This window comes from Peromyscus maniculatus, chromosome 8 (genome assembly GCF_049852395.1).
Source record: "Peromyscus maniculatus bairdii isolate BWxNUB_F1_BW_parent chromosome 8, HU_Pman_BW_mat_3.1, whole genome shotgun sequence".
Classification (NCBI taxonomy): domain Eukaryota; kingdom Metazoa; phylum Chordata; class Mammalia; order Rodentia; family Cricetidae; genus Peromyscus; species Peromyscus maniculatus.
Genome location: NC_134859.1, coordinates 6869416 through 6884025, shown reverse-complemented (window position 1 = coordinate 6884025; position 14610 = coordinate 6869416). Strand labels below are relative to the sequence as shown.

The 14610-nt window shown below is 44.5% G+C and overlaps 1 protein-coding gene across 7 annotated transcripts in view; it reads right to left on the bottom strand.

Annotated features, from left to right (window-relative positions):
* The window catches only part of Usp7 (ubiquitin specific peptidase 7), a 55694-nt gene that overhangs the window by 10369 nt on the left and 30715 nt on the right, over positions 1–14610 (bottom strand). For all 7 annotated transcript variants that reach the window (XM_006992115.4, XM_076577897.1, XM_076577894.1 and 4 more), the window contains 10 exons: positions 13011–13149; positions 10932–11020; positions 9660–9768; positions 8495–8625; positions 7963–8017; positions 6924–7004; positions 6742–6832; positions 4395–4477; positions 2343–2452; positions 333–489 (listed from right to left, as the gene is read on the bottom strand). In XM_006992115.4, the coding sequence (XP_006992177.1) occupies positions 333–489; positions 2343–2452; positions 4395–4477; positions 6742–6832; positions 6924–7004; positions 7963–8017; positions 8495–8625; positions 9660–9768; positions 10932–11020; positions 13011–13149 (1045 nt within the window). The remainder of the gene's footprint in view (positions 1–332; positions 490–2342; positions 2453–4394; positions 4478–6741; positions 6833–6923; positions 7005–7962; positions 8018–8494; positions 8626–9659; positions 9769–10931; positions 11021–13010; positions 13150–14610) is intronic.

Here is a 14610-nt window from a genome sequence, read left to right as displayed (position 1 = left end):
TTGTAGCAAACTTCTGACTTAAAATTATTTAATAATGATCTTCCAATTAGTCACTTTAAATGGTGAAATATTTCAAACCCCGCCCCCCAAAAAAACCCCATCTATTCTGAAAACCTTTGCCACATGGCATCACACCAGGGATCCTGGAGGATGAACGAAGATGCATCAACAGGCCTGACGCAATGAAGCCTCCCTGCCCAGCCAAGGAACACTGTCAGCATTTGTCAGCTGCATGAGGCAGAGTTTCTGTGAGGTACAGTTACTAATGCAGAAGTATACATTCTAATGCATCATTCACTAACATCGGCATCCAAGGCCAGGCCAGGACTTACTTTGCCATCCCCTTTGGGGTTTAGGTAAACCACATAATGTCCACCATGATTATCTCCGCTGTGAACCAGGACTGCGTGGAGAATGTAATTTGCAGGGTCCTTAGGGTCTGTTTTTTGCAAAAATTCATCAAGTGGTAATTGTTCTGGAAACTCAAACCTATTAAAAATATTTAAAAAAGAAACTCAATATTGAGTTACATCCAAAACATGGTATCCATTAATTAGAACTTTATTATAAATTCTTATAATTAAGTGTCTGTCCTTAATCATGAATTACAGATGATTCTGAAGGCTCTCAAAGCTACTTCTGAAGGAGCTCCTACTTACTAGAAAAACTTTGTCCATTTAAAATTGAAGGAAAATTCAGAATACTCAGATAACTAACAGGTTCAAGTTCAAAAACTTTACCCAACTGTCTTATTGCAAATTTACACTGAACTCAATTCCGGGGTGTACGTAAGTCTAAGGCATCCAGGAATGTACTACTGAGGACACTGGTGTTAAAGAAGGAACAAGCGGGCTGGAGAGATGGCTCAGAAGTTAAGAGTACTGGCTGTTCTTCCAGAGGTCATGAGTTCAATTCCCAGCAACCATATGGTGGCTCACAGCCATCTATATAATAAGATCTGGTGCCCTCTTCTGGCCTGCTGTATACATAATAAATAAATAAATCATAAAAAAAAAAAAGAAAGAAAGAAAAGACAAGCTAGCCAAAGGTATGTAAAAAGATCCTTACTCTGAGATTATATGAACATACTGTATTTGACACAGGAAAGCCATGCAAGGTGGAAGAGAGCCCCAAAGAATATATGTCTAGTGGCTGAGGGCTGCTTGAATCCAGCCTCACTACCTTGGGACTGTGACCCTATCTGCTGAAAATGTCTGATCTGGACATTTAAGAAAAATCTCACCCTTTTAAAACAATGGCAGCAATTCCATTAAAAACAGGAAGAAAATGGGGTGTGCAGAAACAGGCAGGTGAGCACATACTCTGTTGGTGGAAATAATTTAATTCGGCCACACTATCCACAAACATGAATGGCCACCATCTGTCCTGTTCAAACTAATCAGGGTAAAACTGTGCATACACACTCAGGTAAAGCATGCATCATCACTCTCACAAAGGCTCATTTCAACACGGGCCAGGCTCATCAAAAACTCGATAGGCATCCAAGGATGATCTTGAATTTCACCTGCACCTGCCCTATGCTGGATTACAGACGTGTAACACCATGCCTGGATGAACCCTGGGGCCTCATGTATGGTAAGCAAGCACTCTACCAATGGAACCACATCCCTAAATCCTTAAATCTGTGGTCTTAAAAATATGGGTGTCAGGTGGTGGTGGCGCACGCCTTTAATCCCAGCACTCGGGAGGCAGAGGCAGGCGGATCTCTGTGAATTCAAGGCCAGCCTGGACTACCAAGTGAGTTCCAGGAAAGGCACAAAGCTACAGAGAAACCCTGTCTCGAAAAACCGGAAAAAAAAAAAAAAAAGAAAAAGAAAAAGAAAAAAAGAAAGGAAACTATAATGGGGCAGACACACTCCATCGTTCTACAAATTTTAGCACTTTCTGGAAGCTAAAAACAAAAACACTAATTTGTGATAAATAAAATCTACATTTAGCCAGGCAGCACATGCCTTTAATCCCAGCACTTGGGAGGCAGGAGCAGGAAAATATCTATGCGTTCCAGGCCAGCCTGGTCTACAGAGCAAGTTCCAGGACAGCCAAAAGTACAGAGAAATCCTGCCTCAAAAATATCAAAAAACAAGCAAAAATCTACATTGAGTCAAAATCTCAGCATTAGAAGAGCTGTGTACAAACTCTGACTAGTCAGGAAACCCACCCTTTGCTTTCAATGCAGCACAGGAGAGGGCTGGGGTCAGGGTAGCACCCCTAAGAGAGAGGGGTAACATCTCTACCCCTCGGTTCCAGAGCCGAGGACCCATACACAACAAAGGAGACAGAGACAAGAGCAGAGGTAAGCCAAGCCCTCACCCTCGCATTACCTATCATTGATCTTGATGTTCTGGTCCGTCTGAGGGTCGTACATAAACCTCATCAGTTGCAGGTGTAACACTGGTGGCAACGTTAGGAATTTCACACCTTTCTCTGCTTCCTGGAAGTTGAGAAGAAATGGTGATTTTAGTTCAGAGTCTCACTTTGTAAACCTTGAACTTACAATGACCTCTGCCTCCTAAGCTACCACACCAGGCTTTACCCGTCTTCTGCTTTTTGAGACAGTCTCAATAGGTTACTCTGGCTAGCTCGGAACGCGCTACGTAGGTCAGACTGGCAGGGAACTCAGAGATCCACATGCCTCTGTCTATCAAATACTGGGATTAAAGGTATATTCCACCACACCCAGCTGTACTTGTTTCTTAAAGCTAGAAAAGAACTGTTTCTGGCCAGGGACATAGCTCAGGGTTGAGGACACCTGCCCCACAGATCTGACTGTGATCCCTGGAACCCACATCAAGATGGGAAAAAATGAGTGTACAAAATTGCCCTCTGAACAACATATCCCCACACACATGCCTACACATGCACATCACGGATGTATACACACAATAATCGTTTCAGCACTAAGGGAACGTGCTTGGGTACTGTTGGTGGTACATGTGAGGACATTTGGATGTTTGTTTAGAGAGTCTTAAGTTTACGTCTGTAAATGTGTGGGAAATTACACCCTAACCTGGCTGACCAGCAAAGGAGCAGGGGTTATTTAAAAAGCCACCTGCTACCTGCAATATTAGTCATCAAACACTGTGAAAAAACAGAGGGCCTCAGAAAAATCATTAACAAGAAAACTGGTCCGAGTTATGTGAAAAGAGGTATGCTACAGAAGTACCATGAGAACAAGCAAAGATCTGCAGGCAGGCAGGAGTCTAGCTAAACGGCCTTCTTCCCTCAATGCTGGGGCACAAGCTTAGTGCTCACAATGCTTACCCTACTTCTCAACCGGCACCTCAAGCCAACCCCTTGTCTTCACTTCCAATCCCACTCCACTTAACAGCTGGAAACCTGGAAACCCCTATTCCGCAACATTCTTTGTAATGCAGAATGACGGAGATAGGGCTATCTCAAGAAAGACAGAAACAGAGAGAGGTACCACCTCATCCACACCAACAAGGAACAATGAAAAATATTCCATTTCCACTCCTTCCCATTCCAGTGAGCACTCTGCACTACACACTGCACAACCAGATCCTAAATCATCCAGGGTGGCAAAGGGTCAACGATAGTGCTTCTCAAGCACTCCTCCAGCACAGCTCACTCTCCTGGGCAGCAAAGCTTCTGACCCTCAGTGGTCTGACCCAGCAAAGCAGAGTCGTGGTACCATGAGTTAGTTACAGACTGGCAGGCCTGGGAAGCACTGTGATATGCTCATGGAGCAAGTGAGAGTCCAGGTATAAGCCTAAAAACAAGACCCAAGATTACTGCAGCTGGCCAGCCTGATAACAACCACACCCCAACTCTCACTGCACCATGGACAAGTTCCTTGTTCCATGCTCAGAGTCCCTTGGGGCCACACCCTAGTGGATGGATGCACTCCTTACCCTATGAGCCTAAGGTTCAGAAAAGCTAAACAATGGAAGGAGGAGGCAAACAAGGCATCTAAAATGTAAGAGCTGGGTGTGGTGGCACAGGTTCGTACCAACAGATCTGCCAGGGAGGCAGAGGTGGCAGATCTGAGTTCGAGGCCAGCCTGGTCAACAAAGTGAGTTCCAGGACAGCCAGGGATATCTATACAGAAGAAGCTCAATCTAGAAAAAATGGAGTTGGGGTTGGAGCACTAAAAATAGAGTTCAAATGACCAAAAAACTGTTTCTGATAAGACCAGGGTATTCGATGATGAGGAACTATCAAGCACATTCCTACCACTCTGCTGCTTCTGCCTGTGAAACACTACACCTCTTCATCAAGCAAACCCTCCCACCGGAGCAGACCACTTAGGAGAGCCTTGAGGCTCCACATCTCCAAAGCACAGGAAAGAAGACAGCACAGCATTGCTGGTGACTGAGGAAAGGACTGTCAACAGCTCGGGAAGAAGAGGTTACCTGCAGGCCGTGTTCCCCAGCGTCATATTTGTTGTCACCGTCTAGTTGTTCTACTGCCACATAATCCACAAATGATTCAAAGACTTTAAAAGGAAAGAAAAGAGACAGGTCAATAAAGCTCAAGTACGTAACAGGTCAGCCTGGGTGTAACTCCTGTGGGTTCATGTGTTCAGGACCCAGCAGAGCATGTGGCTGCAGCTATGAACAGCATCACCTCCACTGACTGCAGAGACACAGGCCACTGCACTTTGGCTGAGCATGCTCTCCAGGGCAGTGAAATGACAGCAGGAGGAGGAGACTCAAGCCCTTCACTGCACTTTTGCTAAGACACTTATTATAAACAAGCAATGGCCTAGAGACTGAGGAGCTGGATGGTGACAGAGAGCAAACCAGGAGGACAATGAAACAGATGGGCCTGCATGGGCCTGGGGGCCAGCCCTGGTGTTCTAGCTGATCACACAATTACAACAGTGACAAGGCAGAAGAGCAAAACCTAACACAACTATTTCACTGAAATCAGTGTGTGCCGTTAAATATCAGGAGGAAGATAAGGCCAGCCACACGCTGGAGGAGGAAAGGCCTTCCTTCTGCTTCAGTTGGGGTGCGGAGACACACAGGACAGCAGTAAGGTCAGCAGTCACACAAAGGCAACAGGCAGTTCCTGAGAGAAGGGACTAGAGGAGCATCAGGATGAATGAAACGCTGCCACAGAGAAGTGGAGCTGAAGGGAAAGCAATGGGAACTGCAGCACCAAAGAAGACCCAGGCAGCAAAGGCTGGAGGGAACGGAATACAGGCTGGAAAGTGCTTACATGTTTGATAAATACCTGTGTAGACCATGGGAGACAAGAGGGAACTGTCATCATCAACTACAGCTTAATGGGGGGACAGGGGGACACACACAACCCTCTACAAGAAAAAAGGGTCCCAACAGGAAGACAGTGGAACAACATAAACACACAGAATTACCAATTTAGAATCTATGGCCAGAAAAAAAATCATTCAAAAGATGAAATTAAAAATCTCATCAAGCTGGGCATGGTGGTGCACACCTTTAATCCCAGCACATGTGAGGCAGAGGAAGAAGGATTTCTGTGAGTTCAAGGCCAGCCTGGTCTAAACACCAAGTTCTAGGACAGCCAGGGCTACATAATAAGACCCTGTAGCAAAAACTGTATCAAATCTAGAAGAGGTCTTTCTTGTTCTCTTTTGGCAAAGCTAAGAAATGAACCCAGGGCTTGCACTATGCCAACGCTCCATCACTGTACTCCATCCCAGCAAACCTATAAAGGATAAAGTCCATCTTGGCAGAACATGTTCCGGGTGGGGGCAGGGGTGGGGGATAAAATACCAGATAGAACCATAGATGTAAGAATGGAAACACTAGAGAAGTTAAAAAGGGAACAAATATATTTACAACACTTTCCTTGTATCTTCAAAGGAAGATCAAGTAAGTGTTCCTGAAGTAGGAGCTCAGTGACAAGCACCGTTCTGGCACCAACAAGGCTCTGGGTCCCGTCCTAACCACCACTCCACCCCATCCCACCCCCACACTAAACCTAGGTACAATGCTAGAGTGAGCATTTTAAACAGAGAATATCCAGCTGCCAATAAGGACCTGAAAAGAAAATGGCTCTGCCAATCTTGAGGGAAACACGTGCTGGAACTAAGCCTACTATAAACTCACAACCCAAGAAATAACTCCACACTTGTCCCACTGCAGCAGCACACCTACAACAGTATAGGCTAACTTTGTACACAGGCTTTAAAATGAACTACACAGAATTGCTTTTTTATATTGGCTTTAGCTCTGTGGAAAAGCATGTACACTGATCACTAAACTTACTATGTATCAGTCCACACAAAGAAATAAATGAGTTTGAGCCTTGTCACAAATGAAAGGAGAAAAAACAACAATGGCCTGAACCCGTAGATAAGCAAAAATATCAAAAAGAGTGGTCCCTAAAATGGAACACTAGATGATAACCAAACCACTGCTCCTGTGAGACACATGTATGATGCACATGTGAACATGATGCTGAACAAAAGCCACCAGACTGCACTAAGCTACATGGTTCCATAAACACACACCAAGGCTGGCCCAAGTTGCTGAAAGCTTAGAGTGGTTTCTTCCAAGGAGCTGAGGGAGCCGAGCCAGGGAATGGGTAGGCTAGGAGGGCTCTAGGCAGCCTGACACAGTGTTCTCAGAGTTGGATGTGGTAGAAGCAGGTATCCACCCAGTGTGCTGCATACTTAAGTCACTCCCTGCATCTCTCCTTCATTATAAAACAACCACTGAGCCAGAGCAACAATGACTAAAAGCTTATGAGTATGGAGACAAGACTTACTATTTTTCTTTCCTTTTATACTTAGCTGGATATCATAATAATCTTCTCTCCTATCAGAACGGTAGTCTACTTCTTTGCACTGAATGTAAGACTGTAAATAAACAGAAGGCAGCTTTAGCATTGTCGTCAAATCTACATTTATAATCTTTCAAAGCCTTTCTTTAAAACTAATGTTCACATACCACCATTTTGCCTCTGAATAATTTTGGAATGGTGCCTTCTACACATGTGCCTTTCATCTTATTTTCCACATTATCAAGCAACTGAAAGAGAAGGTTTCGGCATTAAAAAACAAAACAAACAGAATACACCGTAATTTAACAATTTACTACTTGGAAGTACCAACAGTCAAAGAATTTCTAGACTATAAAATTATTACCTTTGGCATGCAATTATCAAAAAAACATACAAATCTTTCTTGGCTGGATTTTGTTGCTTTTACAAAAAAAAAAATATCTACATGCAATAGTTGAGGTTAACCTTTTATACAGTTTTTGGAATGAATTAGTAATCTGTAGTGCCTTTAGAAGCATTTTTTATATTTATTTTACCTCTGTGGAAAAGCATGTAAATTGATCACTAAACTTAACTCGTATTGGTCCACACCAAGAGATTAATGAGGTTGAGCCTGTCAACAGGATTGACTGGTTTGTCCATGGATATTTAATGAACTGATTCAATCCAGCTAGTGCTGCAAAAAAGAAAACACACCTTGCCCAGCCAATCACCTTGAACAGCCACTCCACGTCTGCGTGTACGAGTCTACGTCTTTCCTCACTCCAGGAATGAGAATGTACTAGTGACTAAGGAGCTTGGGGTCAGGCAGCAGCACAGAGGCGGCCCCCAGAGGGAGGTGGGTGCAAGAAGACTGCTGACAGTGGATGCAGCTGCCTAGGCCAGGGTGCGTGCCCCTTGTTCTGGGACTCCTGTGCACGCGCTCAGTTAACCAGTAAGAAACCCACTTCTTACAGCTACATTTGTCCAACCTTCCCCAGCAAGTCACCTCCTACCGAGCAGCACAGCTCTTCCCACTGTTTGGAACGAGATGAGCGTAAACCAGGCATGGTGGTACATGTCGGGAAGCCCAGCACTCTGGCCTAACCATCAACCCTAAGCCAAGGTAAGTGGTCTGATTAGCCGTGAGGCTTTTACTTATAAAAACCTCTAGCACTGCCTCAAACATTTGCTCTAAGAACCAAACAGTTACTGCTTGAAACTTACCACGCGACAAAGCTCTTGAACATCGTGTTGCATGAAGCTATCTAAAGTTTCCCACCTTGCAAAGAGAAAATGAGTATCTATATTTCAATTTCTATATATCAAGGGAGTCAATTAAGAAGCAGTCTAGGTTATAAACTAAATTGAATCAACCACTATCCTCAAATTCGGTGCTTTTTGTGTGTTAAGAATATCTTGGGGACTGTCATAATTCAAAGATTAAGCTGAATTTTACCAGCAGTCAGCAAAAAAAGTTAAACTTAACATTTCCTAAAATCTTATCTAGAAAAGGTGGTATCAACAAGTTAAATATACATACATTTCAAAGCTACACACGCCCTTTGCTGAAAAGCAAAGTGGTGACATTTTTCAAGAAAAAGTCTAAAATAAGCTTGCTATTTCCTAAGAGGGGACAGTGACAAACTGGACGACCGTAAGCCTGCCTGAACTGAAGCCCACTTGACACCACGTCGCTAAGCCTCCACTCTTGCCCCTTCCATAGACAGCAGGATGGAGGTGGATCGCTGATACATACCCAAATGACTTTGTGAGCTTTTTTGTTCCTACAGGCTTATCGCTGTGCTGTAATTCATAGAACACTCTCTGTAATGCTAAAGGGACGCTTTTAGATGAGTCATCGCCCTCTGTTGGCATCATGTACACAGCCTAAAAGAATTGATTTAGAAGTGTTTAATTTTAGGTAAAAGTATCATTTCTGTTATCATAAGGAGTAAGGCAATTTGCTAGGGGCTCTTAGCTATGCCCAAGTTTGAAAAACCATCGAATTGTCTGTTAAGACTATTTAGAAAACACAAAGAAGAATGCAAAAAAATTAAGTCACCAACCAGGCCAAAAAAAAAAACAAACTCATTTATTTTCTGCTCCCAGGGACGGTACAAATTTTACTTTGCCATGATTTTTGAACAAAAAAGAGATGATGAAATGCAGATGGCACTCCAACTACCACTTCACACAACCCCACCTCAGTCACCTGGCCACAGCAGCGTGGGAATGAGATACAGAAAGGACCTAATTAGAAGTACCTTCTCCTCCTACTGCTCCATACCACCTGCAGAAAACCAACCCTCAGATCAGAGAGCACCACCCTCCATCAGTAGATTCAAAGTGTTCTTATTAATCTATGTAAGCATAAGGTGTACACCTGGTCCTGGAAATCCCAGCTATTATGAGGCTGAGGCAGGAGGATCACAAAGGCTACAGAGTGAGTTTAAAGCCAGTCTAAACAACTTAAAAGTAAGACCCTATCCCTCCTTAATTTTGTATTTTAAACAGTGGGTGTGGCCTGGGTGTGGTGTCACATATCTTTAATCCCAGCACTTTCTACATAGACTAGGCAGGTGGAGCTCTGGCAAGCATGTCAGTTCCAGGAGAGCCAGCACTATATACAAATAAATGAGTAAAAGAGGGTAGAAGGGGAGCCTGGGAATATAAGTTAGATGTAGAAATATTAGTCCGAGGATCAATTGTTATTATTATGGTATTTTTATTTTTAAAGTTGATCATCCAAGTCAGTTTCAATAGCAGATGTCCTATTACCAGAGACTAAGGTCAGCTCAGCAGGGCCTCCCCGTGGAGAAAGGGCTGCAGTCCAGGGACGGGGAAGAGAATGTCTGCTGGATACTTTACTGGCCTTTGACATACCTTACAGAACAGAAGGCAGAAAGCTGCCTTTCATTTACCTTTCGTAGTTGATTTGTGAAAAACAAAGTCTGCAGCAAGCTGTTCATGTAACACGTGGCTCCCTGATTCTTTAAGCCGACATAGCCCGTATGCTTCTTTGAGTCCCACCTGAAAGATCAATCCAAACTTGAAGGTCCACTGCATGGGACACTGGTTTCTAGTCAGTATGACCCTGGCATCGGTGTGGCTGAGTGTCACTGTCCTATGCCATCATCTGTTTTCTGGCATCCTGGCAAATGAACACATTCCACACAGCATCCCTCCAGACACAACACTATGGGAACTAAGGCCTGACTTCACATCACACAGGTCCTTCACTGGCATGACTATTCACACTCAATTTCAGCATTACCTGTCTGCTAACAGTTCACAGCACAGCTGCCATTTATAAAGATGAGCACTCACAAGACACTGGGGGTGCCCTTTTACATTTCTATCAAATTTGACTTCACAGCCATTGTATTGCACACACACACACATTAGGAATTCACGCATTTGATCAGTAGGACATGTCAAGAGCTGAACACCCCTGCTGCCAATTCTGCAGAAACACATATGCAGAAAGAAGACAGGAATGTCTCTATTTTGAACTTTTAGAATGCACTTCTAAGCCTCAAGGGCTTTTCCTCTTTATTATACTATTTGGGTGGCTACTTAGGAAAAACGGTGGTCTGAGCTGTGTCCCAGGTATCCTGGACCCATGTGGTAATGGAACCAGAGAAAATCTACCAGACAACAAGAACTACCATGTCGTCCAGCCAATCTACCCTCCCTCTCCATACTAACAAGAGACAGGAACCAACACTGTCAGTGAGGATGACAGCTACTATACAATCCCAGGACCTGGCCAATGGCCCAGGTTAGAACCTCACACTTAAAAAGGGATGGGAGCTGTCACCAGTACCCAGCATGTTCCCTGCTTCCCTGTGACAGTTTTCATACCTGTGCACTCTTCAAAATAAAAGCAAACAAATCCCCATTGCAGTGGCCATGAACGTGAGGACCCAGACTCTCTACTTGGTAAGACATGGACCTTCCTAAGATTGCAAAATCATCTATCTAGTCTGCTGGCTGGTTACATTAAAAAAACCTCGTTGGTGAGCACAAAGGAACTGCCAATCAGCCCGTTCAATGAGAGGGTGTGAAGCAGGCAGCTGATTTGAGTGTTGGGGGCAAACTAAAGAGGGTGGGCTTACTGGCTGAGCATTTCTCTTAAACATATGCTAATACTTCTCAATACAAACAGCAGTACCCAACTGAACAAAACTTACGCAACTCCATGGGGAGCATCCGCTTGTACAAAAACTTCAAAGGTGACTTTATCATCGTCTATAAATCCTTTCTCAGGATCAGTCACTTCCTATAAAATAAAAATATCCAACTCACATAAGAATATATAACCATCTATTTTACTCCAAAGAGACAACTGCCCTTGTACTCTGCACTCAATAAAGCACTACCTCAAAATTTAATGGAGCACTACTTTGAAATTTTTGCTCTAGTGCAGAAGCGGTCCATTTTGTGTTAAGCATGGACACTGGGAGCTCTGCAGAGGTGTTCAGGGTTTAGTGCCACAGCCTGGGTGAGCTGACAAGAATTGGAAGTACTGACTAAAGAGCAACATGTCAAAAGACCACCCACTAGCCACTACCTCTGCAGAAAGGGGCCCTACAGAGTAATGTGTCTTCCCAAGGAAGGCCAACCCATCAGAAAGAACTCCACAGTGTAATTAAAAGTTTAAAGACTGGAGAAACAGCTCAGTGGTTAACAGACCTGCTCCTCTCTCATGAGAATCAGAATTCAGTCAGGCGTGGTGGTGAAATGTAAAATGAATAGAAAATCTTTGAATTAAAAAAAAAAAAGAAAAGCCTGGCGGTAGTGGCGCACGCCTTTTACCCCAGCCCTCAGGAGGCAGAGGCAGGCGGATCTCTGTGAGTTTGAGGCCAGCCTGGGCTACAGAGTGATTTCCAGGATAGGCTCCAATGCTACACAGAGAAATACTTCTCGAAAAACCATTAAAAAGAAAAAAAGATTTCAGATCCTAGTACCCACACCTCACAAATTCCCATTACTCTAACCTCAAAGAATCTGACAACCCCTCCTGGCCTCTGTGGGCATGCTCATACACATGCCCATATGCTCACAAAGGTACACAGAGACCGTTTTTTTTTTGTTGTTGTTGTTTTGTTTTGGTTTTTTTTTTTGAGGCAGGGTGTCACTGTGTACCTTTGGAGCCTGTCCTGAAATTTTCTCTATAGACCAGTCTGGCCTCGAACTCACTGAGATCCGTCTGCCTCTGCCTCCTGAGTACTAGGATTAAAGGCATTCACCACCTTCACCACCTTCACCACCACCACCACCACCACCACCACCACCACCACCACCACCACCACCACCACCACCACCACCACCACCACCACCACCACCGGATCAGGTATTTTTTTGTTTTGTTTTGATTTTTGCTTTTTCGAGACAGGGTTTCTCTGTGTAGTTTTGGTGCCTGCCCTGGAACTCATTCTGTAGACCAGGCTAGCCTGGAACTCACAGAGATCCGCCTGCCTCTGCCTCCTGAGTGCTGGGATTAAAGATGTGCGCTGCCACCACCCGGCACAAACAGTTTTTTAAAGGTATTTTAACAATTTAATACTTGGATGCTAGGCAGTGGTACACACCTTTAATCCCAGCACTTGGGAGGCTGGGAGGCAGAGAGGCAGGTGGATCTGAGTTGAAGCCAGCCTAGGTCTAAAAAGTGAGTTCCGCCGGGCGGTGGTGGCGCACGCCTTTAATCCCAGCACTCGGGAGGCAGAGCCAGGCGGATCTCTGTGAGTTCGAGGCCAGCCTGGACGACCAAGTGAGTCCCAGGAGAGGCGCAAAGCTACACAGAGAAACCCTGTCTTGAAAAACAAAAAAAACAAAAAAAAAAAAAAAAAAAAGTGAGTTCCAGGGCAGCCATAGCTAACACAGAGAAAACAGCATCCCCTCCCCAAATCACCTCCTGCTCGAGGAGTCAGTGAGGTGACGCAGAAAGTAGAGGTGCTTGTCACCTAAGCCTGAACCCGTGAACCTGAGCTCCAGCCACAAAACCCACAGAAATGTGCCACACCATGACACGTGTGCCCACACTCAGTATTTGCATACAAGCACACACACATATAATTAAGCTGCACACCATACACACACAGGACATTAGTGAGTAAACTTTTAAAGGTTGCAACCTGAACACCTAATGCCAGAAAGCCACACCGACTTCCAGATACCTGCTCAACCCACAAAGCAAGATTTTTGAGGCATAAAAGAACAAGACTAGCAATAACAGTTGGGATATTAAGACTAAATACTCTGTCACTTACACTCCAGGCCATAAAATTAGAGAATCCCCAGTCGTTCTCCTTGTGAAAGAACAAGTGACTGATGCGACGGCTGAATGACTTGTCATCGTCCCTGTAATTTATTATCTTCAACACTGCTTGTGCATGACAGGACCACGACCTATTGGGGCAGGGGAGGGAAGAAACAAATCACCCAAGCCTTAGTTGACATACTTAACTCACACATTTCTAAAACATCACAACCAGCACATGAACATCTCCCTTGGAGAGAGAAGAGGAATTTGAGGACACGAGTGCAGTGGTTTGGCTCATGATTTATTATTTGGTAGCTCTAGCTGGACTAGAACTCACAAGATTCTGCACCATGACACCCCTAAAATGTTTGACTGTAAGTGTAACACACTGAAAGTATCAGTTTTAGGTTTTATACAACTGTGGCTAGACAAGGGTGTAACTCTTCAGCAGTAGTGGTTTCGTGGCACGTACAAAAGCCTGTGAAGGGGGCTACAAGCGTAAGAGTTGATGAGCAAAGTATGACAGCACACACACACTCTAGAACTCAGGAAGCTGGGGCAAGAGGATTATTGCGAATTCAAGGCTAGCCCAAACAACAGAGCAAATGAAGGTAGACGCACCTCAGGGTTCTGTCCCATAATGCAACACTACTCAGTAGAGCCTGTACCTGTGCCTCGGGGTTCCTGCACATCTGCCCTACATTTCAGGAGGGATCAGGTACAGAAGTGTGTGTTGCCAATGGGGACGCTAGAGAGTAGCACCATCATAATACAGTCCAACCTGGGTACTATTTTATTGCCAGAGATAAGCTCAGAAGAAAAAATTTAACCTATACAAAGAACCTTACTATACATAAAATTAATTTCACACTTTTTTGGGGGGGGTCTGTGTCCGTTGGTTGTACTAGGCAAACCCTTTATCACTTGTGGCTTAGCTAGGCACTTCATAAACATTAAAAGAGAAGGAAACAAGCCATGTCCTTCCCGGGAGCATTTATAGAAAGAACAGCCACAGCTGTTTCCCAAGAACCAGAATCAGGGGGTGACAGAGTAGGTCAGACGAGACTAAGAACACAGGGTTAGGCTCCCTGGTGCAGACTAAGGGACAATGCACTCCATACTCCCCGACAACCCTCCCTTTAACTGTCCTGCTGGCGTACATGAGTTTAACACTGACAATGAGGAATATGGATTGAAGGGAGAGCTATAAGCTTCTGAGAACAAACCAAAGGGGTAATGATACTTCTTTCCTACCAATGGAGGACCTCCAAGATTTCCCTTTGTTTCTTAGTTACTGTAACAGGGCCTCATGTAATCCAGGCTGGCCTAGAACTGACCTCCTGCCTCTATTGCTCAGATATAGATATTAAGACAATTTTACAATAAGCCTCCTTTAAAAAAAAAGTTATGACCAAAACTGCCCCCCTAAATAGGCCAGAGCCATACTGTTTTCGAAGTACCTAACTAATTGCTGTGACTTCTGCTTTCCAACTAGCCCATAGGCACAGGCCATCAGAGGACAGAAGGGCTGTCAGCCTCTGACAGCCATACTTAAGGCTTATGGTGGGAAGGGAATGCGTACTCAGTGGTCGGCAGAGTCCACATGG